The sequence below is a fragment of the Aythya marila genome (genome assembly GCF_965140915.1).
Source record: "Aythya marila genome assembly, chromosome: 5".
Classification (NCBI taxonomy): domain Eukaryota; kingdom Metazoa; phylum Chordata; class Aves; order Anseriformes; family Anatidae; genus Aythya; species Aythya marila.
The window spans coordinates 19,244,801-19,262,753 of record NC_139046.1 but is presented as its reverse complement, the minus strand read 5'-3'; the positions used below and the strand labels follow the sequence as shown (position 1 = coordinate 19,262,753).

Below are 17,953 nucleotides of genomic sequence, written 5' to 3'. Positions count from 1 at the left end.
CTTTCCCCATGAGGGAGATTTTGGTGCACACACCAGAAGCAAACTACTGTGCAGTGCGGCCAGGAACCTCATCTATGTGACTGGGAGGACTGTGCCCACCAAGTACAGGGTAACGTATCCAAACGAGTGGGGTTTGGATACAGGGATGGCTATTCCTGTGCTCCCCTTCCCTCAGATCTCTGGGGAAGAGATTTCAGCTTTTGGCTGGAGGGAATTTTGTAAGAAATTTTGCTTATGTTGCCCATGAGGAAGGGAAGCCGGCTATCCCTGTTCTGATTCTTGTTTTGCCGAAGTAGGGCTGGTGATTTTCAGACATCAACTTCTGTTTTCAAGTCCTGTCTTCAAAAAAATATTTCTATCTGCCCTGTCTGCTCCTCCCTTTCAACCCCTGATGTGGGATTTATTTTTATTTTTAAAAAAGCATTATTTTTTTTAGCAGTCTGTGGCATTACAGATGCAGCATCTATCCATCCAGCACTGGCCAGCATAGGTAGATGCAGGGGAGGAAAAAGAAACACCTGCCTCATTTGAGTGATTTTTTTTTTTTTTTGGTCTGCTTGTTTTTTCTTTCTAAAATGTTTTTGTGTTTTTATTTCCTTGGCTTAAAGTTCAGCAAGGGAAGAGGGGAAAAACAGTTCTCAGCCAATGTGGGCCTTAACCATTTCTGTCCACATCCAGCCCCCCTTGCCCTTAGGGCACGTGGATGGATTCAAGGCTTCATCCACAAACATACCACAGAGATGGGGCTAGGACCGCAGCTCATCCTCTGGGTATGTAACCACGTGCTAGCCCTCGCTAGGCAGTGAACGTGGTTTGTCTTGTCTCATAAGAGAACTTCTGCTTACTGCGATCAATTAACACCACCTGCTGTCCGGATCCTTTCTCTGGAGCCCACCTCTTTGGTTTGGAAAAACACCTCTATCTATGTGTGCGTGTGTGTTTGTGTGTGTCTGTACACCACCCTGCCTTGAATATTCTGTGTATGTATGTATACTTGCAGGTTTATATTACTGCAGTCTGGGTAAAGCCACATTCTTTGTAAGGAAAAAAACAAAACAAAACAAAACAACAACACACAAAACAAACCTGGAGATGACCCTTCATTTGTTCCTCTGCATTCACACAAAGTGTCCATGACGTCTTTTCTGTGCCATTCACATCTCACCGTGCAGCACCCAAATTCCTTTTTCTGTCCTGGTTTCTTCTCAGAGCAAAGAATGTATGGCTTGTGAACTGCCAAATGTACCATGTGCCCATTGTGCTAGGAGCTCAAAGTCACTGTTCCCCCTCCCTGGATATTCGCGTGGGCTCGCTTAAAAATAAGGCACTTTTAAACAATTCTGAACTGTACTGGACTGTGCTGTAGTGCTTTTCACAGTGTGGGTCTAGTGTTGACTTGAGTCAGGTAGATCAAGCGTAGATGCCATACAAGCTCCCAAGCACGCAGCTGGGGCCGTGCACTTCAGTCCTGAATTGCAAACGACATCCTCTTAGCAAACACCTCCTGTTCTGCCTTAACGTGCCAGGCTGTGCGGTGGTTTCGTTTTGAGAAAAAACGTCCAGCGAGAACTAGGCTGAGAAGAGCAAATTCATCTCTCTCAGAATCGAAACGAGATTGAAACCAAATTTGTTGAGAAGTAGAAGGCTTAAATGACTGAACTCGCTGTGCTAAATAAATAGTTGTCTTTTCTCGTACTGAGCACATGCCATTATTTGCTTGATGTTATTCTTTGTGTGGTGTTTGTGATATGAAGTCCTTCTATTGATATCTCCGTGGGGAGAATGAATTAATGCTTAAAACTAGTAAGATTCTGTGCTTGGGTTTTGAAGAGATCTAGATTGCTAGTTTACTCTTGATAAAGTGCAAATTAGAAATTTGGGAAACTGACTTCACAAGTATTGCAGTTTATCTCTAAAACTATAGATTTGGTTATTACACCAGATCCCAGTCTATTTTTAAGGAGCCATACATTTTAGTCAAATACAAAGATGTTGTGCTCTTGAGCAACTTTGTAGAAGGCTTTTGATGCTTCTAGCTTTAAGAAAGATGAAATGGGTTACACATCCGCTTCCTCTTTCTCCTGGTTTAATAGACTGTGGTAAGTCCTGCTACTCCTAACAGTTCTGCAGTAGGATGCAAACAACCCTGGTAACAGAAGGATAATGTAGCAGCATTTTTGGGAGGGTAATAATGCATTCTTGCAGGTGCTGTCACACCTCACAAAGCACTGAGCAGTTGCTTGCCCTGAAGCACTTATTAGTCCCACTAGGTGGAGTGATACATTAAAAATAGATTTGTCTTTGCTGAATCAAAGCTTAGGGATTGATCCCCCAGCTACCAAATCTAGGGGAATTTTTCCATTGGTTTCAGCATGCTGTGATCAGGCTTCGCGATCTTATCGGCACCAGGGCTATGATTGCAGGTCTCTGTAAAATATAAATGCATTTCAGTGGCATGTTTTACAAACCTGGCCAAAAATACTTCTTAGTCTTTTGCTGAGTACAAGGGAAACCTTCTCTAGTATTACCTGAGGCAGCCACGCTTACACTGACATTAGCATTTATGTATAAACAACAGGATAACTAAACCACAAAACCAACCAACCAACCAAAAATACTAAAGCCAGTGAGAAGAGATGAATGATTCTTGACTGAAAATCCCTTCCTTTCCTGGATATGTCACTGGGTTCAGAAATCTGCCTTTTTCTAACTAGAATTGGTTGAAAATATAAATTCTGAGGATTCATGAAGGAGAAAAAAATGTTCTTGAAGAAATAAACCAAATAAGGAAGATAGTAGTAATAGTACTACTAGTAGTAATAATAATAATCATAAAAGTCTGACTACAAAGCCATGCAAATTATCCCTTGTTAACTGGATTTCTCAAGTGTTTTTGCTGTCTCTGTTCAATGTTAGAGTTTATGAAGCAAGAAAAAGGCCTGAAGTTTTCCACAACCAACTTTGTGCAATTAAAGGAAATTGCAGGTTTATAATTCAGGCATTTTTAAGGGCGGTGTTCTCTCTTTTCACATGCTCTGTTGTCAAAAGGTCTGAAAATCCAATATAAACCCATTTTGATCCTCCAGTTTGTGACGTTTTGCTAGAGCAGGGATGCTGGTACACCTTACTGACCATACAGGTTTCTTCCCTTCATTGAGGACCCGTGGAAGAGCTGCTTTCTGTAGTCAGCAACCACATGGTATATTTTTCATAAACTGCTACCAGTTCTGCTTTACAAGCTGGGCATCTACCTTAATGAAGGGGTTGCCTCTGACCTGGATAATTAAAATTCTGCATTTAAGTTAGTTAAGTTCTTAGTGCTGGAGGCTGGAATTGGGATATTTCCTGATATTTACACTAGAGGTATTTGGCTCTTTACTCGTTCACAGAGAAATCTGCTGATGCTGAAGATCTGACCCGGACTGTCAGCACATTTTAGGACTTGTGAGTGGCACTCGATTGACAACTCCACTGCAGAAAGCAGGGAAGCCTGAGTAGGAATTTTCTGGGCCAGGGTATGTGGCACCATCCACGTACTTCAGAATTCATGCTGTGGGTGACAAAGAAGCCAGGAGAGGGTGATATGAGCAGTGTCTGCCTCCTACTGTGGATTAAATTTTGCTGCTCTGTTTTCAGCCCCTATCTATCCCCATGTTGTTCTTGTCCTGCACTGACTGTTTGGGTCCTATTCCTAAAATGTCTCCTGTCCCCACTTCAACTAGAAATTGGTTCTCTTCCAAATTTCATCTTCTTGAAGTATTACTTAATCATTAATGGGAAGTTATTTTTTAAGGGCAAAGAGCACAGAATATGGCTAATAAGATTAACGATAGTCTTAGCTCTCATGGTCAATATGTGGTAAAGAAGAGAGTGTACTTCATCTAGGTTCATCTTACTGAATGCTTCTGTCAAGAAGATTGTTCTCCTTGGGCTAGACTATGATTCCTTGAATTTAGCAGCTCAGATGATGATGCAAGGTGCAGTTGAGGGGACTGCAACCTAACTGAGACACTGGTTTGAAACATGCCCCATGTGCCATTCAGCTTGATTTGGCTGGCTATATTTCAAGACCATTTTTTAGTCTTTTATTGAATCTTGCATTGGTTAGCTCAGATCACATTATTTTGAGTGACCCTGAGGAGTTAAATCTGTTTAGCAGAGAGTTTTTAATGATAAAGACTTTCTTCCTTTCTCATATCATCAGTCCAGCCATGTGACCTGTTTCCTTTTTAAATCCCAAATTCCTAGACTGTCTGCTCATGCCAGGTCTTCTACAAACTATACAGCTCCACTGGCTTCCGGAGATCTGATTAATTGCTTGTGCTTTGCTGCTGCTTCAGCTACTCAACTGTATTCCCAGGCAATTCTGCGGATGTGGCCTTTCCACAGCAAGGCAAAAACCATGCCCCAGTGCAGAGGCAGATTTTGGGTTGCCCTACCTAACAGACAGAGCCAAAGTTCAGCCACTTGGTGCCTAAGGGGAATGCAGAGACTGTGTAGTGTAGCAAGGAATGCATGAACTCTTCATTTGCCCTAGCTGCTAAGGCATGGGGGTCTGAGATGCAAGATACTGCATGCTTGTCTGCCACAGGAGCTCAGCAGAGGATAAAAACCTAGCTGGAAGCTCCCTTTCTGGTCCTTACTCTTTCACATCAGAGAAACACTGCATGGCCACAACTTCTGCTTGGGACTGAAGAGCTGGGGGCTGCCTGCCAGTTGGCTGGGAGGGCGACAGAGCACTGGAACAGGCTGCCCAGTGAGGTTGTGGAGTCTCCTACTCTGGAGGTATTCAAAACCTGCCTGGATGCAATTCTGTGCACCATGTGTTAGGTGACCCTGCTGGGCGGGGGGGCAGGACCAGGTGATCTCTGGGGATCCCTTCCGACCTCATCTATTCTGTGGTTCTGTATTCTGGCTGCTCAGGAGAAGTTAACGCAGTGTGTGCGTACACTACATGTGGCTGAAGCTAGTGCTGCTTTGATCCTCCAGGTTTTGCACCAAAAATACAGGCAGAGAAGAGAGGTCCTTGAACTTCTCAGGCTGGCTCTCAGCTGAAGCCAATGATCTGTATTTTTGCTGGCCTGGAAGAATCAGTTCGTGTGCAAGGAACACGCTGCTGTTCTCGTCCTCCATTAGCTACAGGGCAGAGGACACAGAAGACTGCAAGGATTCCTCCATTTGAGTGGGCTGCTCAAGTTTTGTGAAGTTACACGAGACAACTGGGCCTGGAAAATTTACATCTCATTCAACAAACCATGCTAAAAAGTTGACACAAAGCACATGGTAATAGGACAGATCTTAGTCTTTGGTTTTCCAAATGCATGAGTTTGGCTCTACCCTGCACTGAAGTTCTGCTTGCTGCTTTAGGAAGCATTTGTTATGTTCAGACACTGAGATGCTGCACATGGGGAGACGTGCTCTCTGCTCTTTGAGGCTATGCCTTTCTGAGTAAATAGATCTTCTTGCTAAGAAATATAATGTGGGTTAAATAGGTTCAGACCAACAGCATTTGCACATCTTACTCTTGCACTCAATTCTTTTCCAGTTAATTGTTCCCACCTTGAAATTCCCAAATTATTCCATTCCATTTTTCTAATATCTCAAAAAGCAAAGCCCCAGCGCAGGATCCCAAGAATAGTCACTGCTTCTTTCCATCTGTGCGTGATGATGCTCCAGTACCAAAACTCCCAGGAGGAAGAGAGGAATCTTTAATCATGTTTGCAACAGTAAAGACCTGCATTGTATCCCTGGTTTTGCCACAGCAGCTTCAAGCAGTCAAGTTTCTGGGACAATTTGATAAGAACAAGGGTGCCACACAGTTTGCCATGTTTAAAAAAAAATAAAAATAAAATAAAAATAGAATCATTTGGCTTTATTAAGTTTTGAGCAGCCCTTCTTAAGCCTGGTGCCTTTTCGTGAGTCACTGGTTAGGACCCTTTCAATTGAAATCTTTAAAAGGTGCATTCTCGACTCTCCAGTGAAAACCAGCTCCCTTCTAGTGGTAGGTGCAGGTTGTTTACAAACTTGTGGAGAAACCAAAATTGTAGAAAGGGAACTCGTAGGTCAGACTACAGGGGATTTCTTTTTTTTTTTCCTCTTGGTTTGCTTTGATTCTATTACTTTGCCAGGGACTGACCCAAAGGACTTGGAAGTCCGATGGAAAGCTCAACCACGAGCAGCAGGGGCATGCCTGCTGCTAGGCTGGAAGCCACCAGCATCTTTCCAGCATTGTTGGTGGGTTTTGTATCAGCCCCTGGAAATGTTTTCCAATTGATATTAATTTTAAAATGACATCTTGATTTCTTCCCTGTACAAACAGACCTGCTTGTCACTTACACATATTTACCTGTGTTCAACATAAAGGTTTGTGTTTTTCTTTTTATTGTTTTATTTTTAATCATTTTTTAAATTTTCTTTCAAAAACAATATGCTGCTAGATACATTTCCTGGAGGGAAATGGACACCTACCTACACACAAAGCTATAGAGCTAATTTATACCTTGTTGAATTTATAATCTTGTCTATGCTTATATGGACACTTTGTATGGGCTGCAGCTCAAACCTTAAAATAGTCAAGAATTTTTCCTTTCCCATATAGTATTCTATTTACTTTGACTTAAAAAAAAACAAGCGTATAAATGCAATAATGCAGGTAGACTAGAAATACTAGATTGAAAATTAAAGTAGTTTAGCTTGTCCCATTGTGACTGACAGTGTTGTATGACACCCAACGCTGTACCCTAACATTTTCCAGGCTTTCTACGTAGCTGAATCTAGTATTAGCTTTGAAAACCCATTGTATGAGTGGTGGGTGGATGGGTTGGAAACGTGTGCTCTCTACACACTGTATGTTACTCACATCAGAAGCTGTATGGCCACTCCATATGCTGTGAAACTGTAAATGATTCCCAATACACCTGTAACTCTTACCAGGATTGTGAGAAATAAACTATATATAGATATCTATATATACATATAGATATATTGAATAATTCCTCATGTGAGCATCTTTGTGTATGTGGTGTGTGAGTGAAAATGGCTATCCTTCCTCTCACTCCTCAGCTGTGGCCATGTTTCCTGCAGGCTGAATATTTGCTAGGATTAGAGATCCCAGTAAGAACCATAATGCAGGGCAGTCCTTGCCCCGAATCAACGCCAGCCTACCCAAGGAAGGTAGGCAAAGAAAGATTATTTTTATTATTCCCAGAGAGAGATGAGGTGTAGAACAGCTAGACGACTTCTTCAGAGCCACCAATGAAACGTCTCCTGACTCCAATGATCCCCATTCTGTAGGCTGGTCTCCAGTCTTTGCTGCAGTATGAAATGCTCTCCCCACCAAATAAACTCTCTGATTTGCTTGGTTTTGTTTTTAAGTTGGCCTGGGATTGTCCAACCTCACAAGGAGTAAAATGAGCATCTGTCTGGTGTCTGTGTCTGACGAGAGGGGAGGAGGCTTGGCAGTACATGTCACTGTGAATAGTGGCCATCACGCTACATGCTAGCTCCAAAAAGGAGCTCTGCAGATATCTGCAGGCTTTTGGAAGTGAATCCCGCAAGAAGTAGGAAGACAAAATCCCTCATTGTAAACCCCTTCGGGCCAGGAGAAAAGGGCAGCCTTTAGTTGCCAAAGCTTTAATTGTCTGTGATTCTTGCTGCAGAAACACAGCTGAGGGGTCAGGATTTTAGCTTGTCTTAATATTCATAAAAGCAGAAGTATAAATAAACTCTTGTCTGAGTCCAAGTCCTGACTTTGAGGACCTGCGACAGGTGGATTCCTGGCCCTCCAGCTAGGATGTGTAGAGCATCACATATATTGGGACAGTGAGGAAGTGCAGAGCCGTCTGGGCAGGGGTGGAAACCTGCCCTGCCCTACATGTACTGCGTGAGAGCATCACTGCAACATCATTGGCAAATGCACGGTGAGCGCAAGCGTTTCCCAGAAATGTTCTTGCTCAGTCCTGAGTGTCCCAGCGGGTGGGCACGGCTGTGATGTAGCTTATTTGCAGATGCCCTATGGAATGCAAGGCACGTCTGCACACAGACACGTCTTCAATATTCCCCATCCATCCTTCCTCACTGTCCTCCACCTTTTTCCCTGCACCTGTTAACAGAAATTTAAAAAGTATGAAAAGCAGAGGCAATGTTTACAATTATCTTAACCTATACACTGCTTTTCCGCACTCCTTTCAATTCTAGCCCTCATTTATCCAAACAAAACGGTATGATTCCAAATCACTTCACTCTAAACAAGAAACACTGTGGTTATGTTTTACCAGACCAGGTTCAAAGAGGAAGCACTCAGCTAACTTAACATAACCGAAACATCCAGGCTCTACCAAACTGAACAGTCTGCATGAGGTAGCAAATAATTTTTATTGTTCTTGTTATCCTACTGCAGTGCTAGTTACTACTCATGCTTGTTACCCTCCCAAAATAAGCAGACAGAGAGACTGCAGAGTTCATCCAGTGCTTGCTGGAAGAGAAATCAACAGAAGAGCATTTACAAAAACTACCAGCATGTGCTCTGATAAAGCTGAGATTATGGCACCTACTGAGCAGTGACTAAGTATTAAGACATCACTACATAGTCTAATTTCCTAGGAACTGGGGCTCTCTCACATGCATTTTTTTCTTTCTCTACGTCTTCACTTTCAATCATTGTCAAGTCCTCTAAAGCTTTGTATTTTGGACAGTCTAGGGAGGATGCTAAGAGCTGATGGAGTAGGATTTGAGACAGCAGTTGCTTACTGCTCATGGATTTAAAAAATAAACTAAAATAGACTCACAAGTAAGGAATAAGGAGCATAAATCCAATGCTTAGTGCCATAATGGCTAAAGATGCTGGAGCGTCACCAAGCTCCCCCTGCAAGGTGGCTAAACCGAATAGTGCAAGGTACCCTTTGAGTTTTGCTTGGTTTTAATCTGGTTCTGGTAGCTAAGCTGGAGCAACGAGAGAAGAGCATCCAGGTGTCTGCAATTAACCAGTCTGCGGTTTCAGAATGCACTTTTAAAGAGGAAAGAAGACTGACGGGCAGGTGATTGAACAGACAGACAAGCAGACAGTATGATGGCATGATCTTTATTTCCTTTAGGAAATCTGGCTGGATATCAGGTCTCGTCAAATAAATAAACAATAAATAATGGCAGAATTGTACTGTCTTCATTTTATACCCATCATTTTGTAATGGCATTGTTTCTTTATAATGCTCTAGCAAACATCAAGACGTAAACCTAATAAATTACCACAAGGATGAAAATTGCAGAAACTAAACAAGGCTGGCAAAAAAATCACATTTTTTCCCGCGACCCATAGAGCCAAAAGCAATGGCATCTGCAATAAATGAGTGTTTTTCTTGAGGAATAATATTAGTCATTAAAAATCAAGATTAAACACAAATAAGATGATCTGAAAGCGAGATGAAGGATGGGAAGGACACTCTTAGGAAGGTTTGGGTGGCTTTATTTAGTTCCTTATCTCCTGCGTCAGAAACCTATGTTCATGGGGCTTCATGGGGACCCTTTCAGTACTCAGCTGGCTGAGGAGGGGTTTCAGAAATCGGAGCAAAGTCGGAAACCCAGCACCTCATCAGGGCAACGAACACTTGCTGACATCGCGACGCTCACATCTGCTTTTCCATTTCCAACACGCTGACACTGCCTTCACCTTCCCAGCGTGGGGTGGCCAACACATGCCTCCAGTCAGCATCAATGTGGGTGGGGGGAGTATGAAACTAATGAAACTAGCACAGAATATCCACACAAAACCCGATGAGGAGAAGCACTGCAACCAACAGGGCGCTGCCTACGAGGGGAAACACAGGGAGCAGCCACCACAGGGTGCGGGGGCGGCGGGCGGGAGCTTTAAAAGGCGCCGCGGGCCGCTCATGGCCGCTCCCCTCACGGCCGTCCCCCCTTCGGCTCCCTCTGCGCATGCGCGGCCGGGCCCCATGAGGAGACGGCCGCCGCCCCCGCCGCCCGGCTCCGCCATGTCGGAGCGGCTCGGCAAGCCCACCTGCCTCATCGTCGCCAGCGCCGCCGCCGCCGGTGAGAGGCCGCCGGGTCCCCTCCTCCTCTTCGTCTGGGGGCTGCGCACCCCCTGTCCTCTCCCTGGGCTTCCCAGGCACGCCTGGGGGAAACGAGCGCCTTCCCTTCTGCCCTCCTTCCCCTCCGTGTTGCGCCCCCAGCCCGCAGGGACGCGGTGCTCGCATCCTTGTTTCTCCCCGCAGGAGGCTGTGCTTTCCTCTTAAAATACCTCTCTGAGATCCTTCAGAGCTTGTAGGATGAGCAGGGAAGCCCGAGTCTTTGCGCCTCGCTAGGTGAAGCGTGCTGGTGTCGGGGATGCTAAAACACCGCTGTGCTTTCCTTACACCGCCGGGCTCCTCTCTTCCAGGTGTGTCAGCCCAGTCCTTCCTTCACTGCTTCACGCTCACCAGCTCTGCTTTCAACCTGCAAGTCGCCACCCCTGGGGTAAGTAAAAACGAGCAGTCTTTGTGATTTCAGCCTGAAACCAATTGATATCTCCATCGATAAGGGAGAAGTATGCTATTTCTTTTCTTTGAGATGCCTTTATTCGCTTACAGATTAAGACACACTTCTTTTTACTGCTGATTTCTTCATATTGATCCTGAATATGAGCATGCCATAGTATGGTTCCAAACTTCTCTGTCCAGTATCCTGGACGCTCTTAACAACGAGCGTCCAGACAAGTATTTGAGAATCATTTCAGTGGGAAAACTTGAAAACTTAAGGTTTTTGAGAGCTAAAGTCTCTCAAAATCCTATGTTTATCTGTCAGGAAATGTAGCAGAAATCTGCAGTGATACTGACCACAGTCTTTGAACCATGTTTCCACTAGGGGAAGTCAATTGATTTTGTGGATGTGAATGAGAGCAACATGCGCTGGATACAGGACTTCCGCATGAAATCGTATGCAAACCCTGCCAAGTTGGAGTCAATTGATGGTAAGGTCTTCGCTGTTGGCTACTGTGTCATTTCTATTTATGAGGGAAATATGCTTCTTTGTGTTAGGTCTTTAGAGGATACAGAAAAGGCATAAAAACTTGTGTATTAAGAGGAAGCTGTGGCAAGTAGTTTATTCTTACTTATCTTGCATTAGTAATTCCCTCTTACTATTCTATAGTATCATACATATTATTAATTCTTGAAATAAACATTTTCCTAAAGTAGAAGCTAGCAGACAGTGCTTTTAAGCTTTGTGTAAGTAAGAATGTCTCATTAAAAAATTGTGTTCTCTGTTTTAAGAACCACCTCTTTTTCTCTGTTCCACATAGATCTTGTAGTTTGCTTAGTTCTTCCAGTTTGTGAAGTTTCTGAGTGAATTAGGACATCATCACATAAGTTTGTCAAATCTGGAATGGATTTATGGTCAGTTCTTTTATTTGTATTAGTCAGTTTCTGTTCCTTCTTATTAGGTGCTAGATACCACGCGTTGCTGATTCCGAACTGTCCAGGGGCTGTGACTGACCTTGCAAACAGCGGGTACCTGGCTAAGATATTGCAGCATTTCAGCACTGAGAATAGTAAGTGAACATCATTAGATATTTTATTAAATCAAGTAATCCATACTACCTTGCTATTGTTGCAAGACTGTTACCTTCCAATGACTTGTTCTGAGAAGTTTATGTAGTAGTTGTAGAGTGTTGCAGCATACAGAACTGGAAGAGCTATTTTAGAAAAATGTATCTTCTCTTAAAAAGCACTATCTTTGTGCAAATCATAAAAATAATAACAGTAGCTTTGGAATGTGTTTGAAGGTTCTCTCCTCAGTGATGCAGAAATTGCTCTCTGTCAGTAGGGCTCAAGGTTTAGAGTAAGATTTGGGATGTACCAGAATAGTCATTAAGGCCCCAATAGATCAAGGCTTTTGGCTATTTGCTGATGAGCACAACTTCTCAAATATGCTTTGATTTTTTTTCTCTAGAGCCTATCTGTGCGGTTGGACACGGTGTTGCAGCATTGTGTTGTGCCACCAATGAGGATAAATCCTGGGTGTTTCAGGGATACAGTCTGACAGGGGTAGGTTGAGCTTTCATCTGACTTCTGTGTGGGGTCTTTTTCTGTTATGAAGCTCTCTACCTATCCAGGGGCCTGTGACTTCAGGTGATGGTGCCAGTGTTTCTGGTCTTATCCTGGAACTTCCTACACACATAAGTTACCAGCCTGGTATGCTTAGTTTATGTTCAAGGTGTGGAGAGTTGTCATTAGCAAGGGGCCCAACACCATGCATGAAGGTATTGTCTCACTTCAGCTGTCACATCGAGAGTGTTTTCATTCCCACTGTTCCATAAACTTTAGACTGAGTCTATGGATGCTGGAAATGACTGCTGCAGCTCTTTGGATTAATAGCTGAGAGCTCTTAATTATTTTTTCTGTTGCACAAATGCTGGAGGTAGACTTTATTTCTCAAGGTGCTTGAGAAATGTGTAGAGAAAGTTTCAGGGGTTGAGGAGAAAGGTGTTTAACTGTTTTTGAGTTAAAAGCTAGTTTGTACAAAGTATGCAGACACTGATGTTTTATGTACTGTGCTACTGCACTGCCTTTTTTTCTGACCTTATGGACTAATAGGGCAGTTACACCTGTGCACCAAGGTAATGCAAGCCTATATAGTATTACTTCTAGAGTTGAAAATTTACACCCAAATAAATTAAGTTTGAGACTCAAAAGCTATCACAGTGTCCTGATGTGCTTGTATTTGGTATTACAGTCTATGATAAAGCCTCTTAAATAAGAGTCATGATGTGGGCTAGCTATAGTTGGACTGGAAACTGTAAAATTCAACTTTTTTCTTTGTGTATAAAATGTCTACTAAATACTCCTATTTTCTTTTCATTTAAGCTGTTCTCATACTCAGCTCCCAGTGGAGTAATGTTATTTGGACTCCATGAGTGACGCTCTAAATGTTCCAAATGTACATTTTAGTGTTGAACACCTAAGCAGGTCTCCTGCTTATATGAAGTTAATTGCATGTATGCTGTTCAGTTCCCAGGCCTGCACCCTCTACCTAGTTAAATATCTGATCTATACCACACTCACCTCAGTGCAGATACATGATGTTCTTTTATCCTGTCTTGAATGGTTTATCCACAGAGTAGTTTCCTGAAAACCAATTGTACTAGAAATATTGGCTAGTGGTGTTGCAGAGTTGCTACATGCATGGCTTCAAGGTAGATGATCAGTGCTGCAAGATTAGGCTTTAGTTGAGAGTAAACACATCTTGGTTTTGAGGGCTGAATGTTTGAATATCAGCACCTTTAGACCTTGATGACCTGAAGATCAGGCTGTCTGCTACTGGGAAAGAAGGTTCCCTAACACTTACACCAAGGTCTTGACTTGTTTCTGGTGTCACTGTGTGATGATGCAGGAGTTCTCAGTATTTTTCCTTGACTTTGTTGGATGCTTTCTCTTTACTAATACCTCAAAGTGCCTTAAATATGGAACAGGGATATATTTTTGTTTCTGCTTTAAAGCAGTTGGAATGGTTAAGTAAGCAAACTTGATGCTGAGAATATTGAGCTGCAATAGCTTCTTACTGGGGACACTAATCTTGATTTAAAACTCTAATGCTTCCTGATATCAAGATCAAGTGTACTCCAGCAGACTTGCTGTGGGATGAAACACTTTGCTGCAGAGCTGTAATATATCAAGATCTTTTTTTTTTTTTTTAATTAGGCTGTGATTCTGTCTGTTATGTGGATGCAAGATGTTTTCTCTTCCTATAGTGGTAATAACATTGAATTCAATTCCTATGGCGATCAGTAGATTATATCACTCTAATTTCTCGCTCAGAATATTTTAAAGCAACTCATACTAGTAGTTTGGAAACTGAATCAAGTGGAATTTAAAAAATGCAATTTCAAAGTATGATGCTGTGTTAATTCTTGGAAAGCTTCACAACTGAGGGGAGAGAGAATCATGGATGTGACATCTTAGAGATGTTGCTTAGCTATTCTAGTTAAATAAGAAGTGTTTAAATATCAAATGCATACAGTGCAGATCTTTGGCTTGAATTCAGGAACACTTCAGCTGATCTGCAAAAAGAGTTGTCACTTTCTTTTTCTCACATGGGAACTTTCAGTGTGCTCCTTATAGAAAATCTGTAGAAGCTGTCTGTGGTCATTTAGTTTCCTGCTTTGCTTCTGTTGCATTTTCTATGTACAGCTGGGAGGATGGTAGGGGAAACAGGAAAAAATGACAGTTTTGCCTGGCTTATTTTCTATAAAAGTAAGAATTATTTCTTTTTGATCTTTTTCAGCCCTCTGTGTATGAGCTAATAAGGCAGCCTAACTTTGCCAGTTTATCCATTATTGTGGAAGACTTTGTGAAAGATTCTGGAGCTACATTTAGTGGTATGTCACTCCCATTGTCCAGCACTTCATTTCATGGCCAAGTGTCAGAAATTAATGTCTGTATACCTATTTTATGCATGTGAACAGGACTTTGATGTGGTATCTAATCTTGCATTCTCATTTCACAGATATAACTGAATACCCTAGTGGGTTTGAAAAGAGAAGAATAAGTGCCATGAAATACTGCATGTGGATAAGTAGGGCAGTACAGTAGAGCACATTGTCTATGTGGCTGTCCATACCATACTTTTTTTAACCTATGGTAAGCGTGAGGTAGCTTATCCTGCTGTGAAGACAGAATACATACTGCAGGGGAAAGTGTCTGCAGGAGAGTTTCCACTGATCTGCTGCTACACAGCCTATACCTGCAGGGAGATGTCTGTATGGAAGCAGTGTGCTGCAGCTGCTTCCTGGCTACACAGCAGGGAGTATGTGCTGCAGTGGGAGAGGTTAAGTCATAGCTTAACCTCTCTAAGTCATAGCATTGAAAGCTAGAGGCAGTACACTGAATGCTTCTGGTTATTCTGATCAGTTGTTCTCTAGCTTTGAATAAAATACTTGATGGTGAAACTGGTTTTGTAGTTTTTTTCATTACTAGTCATTTTATTATTAGTAAAAATGTAGAAGTTTGCCTTTCAAACTGCAAAACCTGAAGTTCTGTACTGTGTGAGAGAAAATATCCATTTCAACATGTCACCTTCTCTAGAGTATTTCTGGATGTGCAGGGAAACATTAATTTCCCTTTATAAGCTCCTTTCTTTCAGTACTGAAGAGCTACAGGGAGAAATAAAGACCAGAACCATTTACAGCATTTACAACCATTGTTTGTTTTTCAGCTGTTTAGTCTCCTATTTTGCTATTTTTTTGAATCTGCACTTAATGAGATGCCTATGGTATTTAAGTCAGCCTTTATTTAACAGAATAATGCCAGCCATTGAACTGATACAACTTGAGGTGGCTAGATTAGATATTACATATGTGGTGTAGGTTGGAAATAGAACCAGGAACCTAATGCCATGCATCTATTTTTCCATTGACAATAAAAAAAAAGAAATGCCATACTTATCAAATTGTTGTATACTCTTTGCTTAATCCTCTTCTGTCCATGCCATCAATAGCCATCAGACTATTTGTGTGCATAAATGGCATCTTTATGCTTTTTGAATGAGCTGCTGCTATGTCTTTCTTCATAATTGGTTCAGTACTGACAGTTTATAAGCTGGTGTTTCAGTGGTACATGTTATGTCGTGTATCTGGCTGAAGAGGTGTTGACAAATTAAGCAGAAGAAGGAGAAGCATGAGTGGTTTGAAAGCGGTTTGCTGTACTTAGGTCAGTAAGAGGCTGGGAGAGGTGGAAGAGAAGGTAAATTGGCTATTACTGACAAAATAAGGGTTCTGTCTGGAATGAAGTAACATAAAAGTACTGCTTGGAGTACTGAACAATTAACACATCAAAATTGTAATTGACCATAAAATAAGTGTTTTCCTGAAGGTTCTGTAGCATCATAATCACAGCTTTGATGTCTTGCATAAGAAGAGTTTATACAAGGCAATTAGAACTTAGAAAGCTTTCTCTAAGGCTTGTGTTAGGAAAATCTCTTGATGTATGCAGTTTACCTGTCTGGTGTTAATTGAATTAAGGGACCAGTGTTGCTGTCTTACTACTAGAAAGTCCTCTGAAATTCAGGACTGGGGGCTTGAGGTTGTCCCTGTCTGTTGGGGTTACAGTTCAGCATGTCCATCACCCAGGAAATCCTGGTCTTGTGCATTGGAGTTTTATGAGATGAAATGCTGGAACTGAAGTAGTGTCCACTAATGTCATGCTTGTTATTTTTCTCCTCTTGTATGTAGCCAGCAAGCCAGATGCTGTACATGTTGTGCTGGACAGGCACCTTGTGACAGGACAGAATGAGAATTCCACTCTTCCAGCAGTCCAGAATCTTCTTATGCTTTGCAATGTCAGGTAAGGCCATATGGGAAATGAGAACAAGACCAGGTAGTGTCAAAGCATCCTTTGCTTTCAGGAGTCTTATCCCCAGACAATTTTTTTATCTAACTGCTGAAGTATGTGTTGTCTTTGCTTTACCTATTCAGTCTGAGTCTTTTGGAAAAAAAGCATTGGTGAGTATTTAAAAAAAAAAAGTTTAAAAAGGGCTGGGAAGTACACAGCTATCTATTGAAGCTGGTGGAATAAGACAGTAAGCTTTGTTAAATACATGTTATGAGAAACATGTTTCTTTTATGCTTTGGCAAGTTAGCATTCGGTCACTGTATTTTAGGATTCTGGGAATGAACAGATTTCTGTTCTTTGGTAATAGCTTGGCTGTCTATCTTTTTCATCTTATCAGTTAGAAGAAAACATGTAAATAACCACAAATCTTTTTTCCTTCAGGTGAATGGGTGCTAGAAGCCCCTTCTTAGCTGTGGACTAACAAGTCATGTCATGTTTGGATGTTTCATTCAGCAAGAAATGAAAGAGCAGGTCTCTTTGCAAACAGAATGGATGAAGAGCCAGCAGGCTAAGGATTTCCTTGTCTGTTAACTGGATAAAACATGTCTTTAAATGTCTATCCTGGACTATGAAGTGACTGACATTGAAGTGGCAATGCCAGGTTTTGCACACACTGAATGGATGAAGGTTGTGAATAAGAAAACTTGGAAGTGCATCACACTTCAGAAGCAATTATGAAACCACCTTGCTTTTGTTACTACATCTTTTTTTATTGCCTCTCTATAGGCCATTAACTTAGAGCTGTGGAAAACTATATCTTAAAAAAAAAAAAAAAAAAATCCATGGCCATGAGTATGATTTGATGAAGCTGAAGACCCTGCTTGAGGTTGACATTTTACTGGCCATTAGTAATTCTACCCTAAAGAGCACTTGGACATTAGGGAATCATCTGGCATTTGTGGTTTAAATATAAAAGTCTACATCTAGTGCTTCAGTGAAATGCAATTTCATGTGTTCTTACCTTTCTGCTGGTAGGTCACAAAGTTACTGTCTGAACTTTAAATGTCTGTGATGTTCATGTATCCTTAGAATGGAATGGAAAATGTATAGCTAAACAATAAAACAGTCATTTGTTTTGAAGACATTTTTCTGTAGTGCTACTGTTGGCATAATGCATCCTTGTTTTTTTGCCTTGTATGTTCACATTAATGGATTTGTTTAAAATGTCAGCTCAGCTGATTTTTTTAAATGGTCTTCTGTTAGCTGTTCTGCTTTGTGGTGTGTAATGTTGTTTGTTCTTTTCAATGGTTGAAATATTTCTCTCTGGCAAGTACATTGCGGTTGTTGCTGGAACTTTATGGACAAAGGAAAAAGTTTAGTAGATAACATGGATCACATCTTCTGAGCAACAAATAGATCAAATCTGGCTTTCTTTCTGAGCAGCAGGTGCAAATTGAAGTTGAGCGTGGAGAGGAATATTCATAACAAGAATAGTTGTAGATCTGGTAGTTTAAATCTTTGTTTCTGACAAGCCTTCTCAGGGATTTAACCTCTGTCACCATCAGGACAAAATTTCCATCTGGATTTTTAGGGGGCTGTCTGGTGAAATGATGTGGAAAACTTTTTGTGTATGTATT

General features: G+C 41.7%; 1 protein-coding gene across 2 annotated transcripts; it reads left to right on the top strand.

Annotated features, from left to right (window-relative positions):
- Positions 1-9,944: 9,944 nt before the first annotated feature.
- On the top strand, positions 9,945-17,531 carry GATD1 (glutamine amidotransferase class 1 domain containing 1). 2 transcript variants are annotated; one of them, XM_082762495.1, is made up of 8 exons: positions 9,945-10,044; positions 10,391-10,467; positions 10,855-10,960; positions 11,432-11,539; positions 11,941-12,035; positions 14,272-14,365; positions 16,217-16,328; positions 16,758-17,531. In XM_082762495.1, exons 1-8 carry the CDS (start codon positions 9,948-9,950, stop codon positions 16,759-16,761), a joined length of 693 nt encoding a protein of 230 aa, XP_082618621.1. In that variant the 5' UTR covers positions 9,945-9,947; the 3' UTR covers positions 16,762-17,531. The 2 variants fall into 2 exon arrangements, with proteins under 2 accessions (XP_082618621.1, XP_082618622.1); XM_082762496.1 differs by lacking the exons at positions 16,217-16,328; positions 16,758-17,531 and adding an exon at positions 14,494-15,790.
- Positions 17,532-17,953: the final 422 nt, after the last annotated feature.

Coding starts and splice junctions, on each gene's coding strand:
- GATD1 (XM_082762495.1), top strand. CDS start 9,948: ATGAGGAGACGGCCGCCGCCCCCGCCGCCCGGCTCCGCCATGTCGGAG. Junction 10,045..10,390: donor CGCCAGCGCCGCCGCCGCCG/GTGAGAGGCCGC, acceptor CCTCTCTTCCAG/GTGTGTCAGCCCAGTCCTTC. Junction 10,468..10,854: donor TGCAAGTCGCCACCCCTGGG/GTAAGTAAAAAC, acceptor TGTTTCCACTAG/GGGAAGTCAATTGATTTTGT.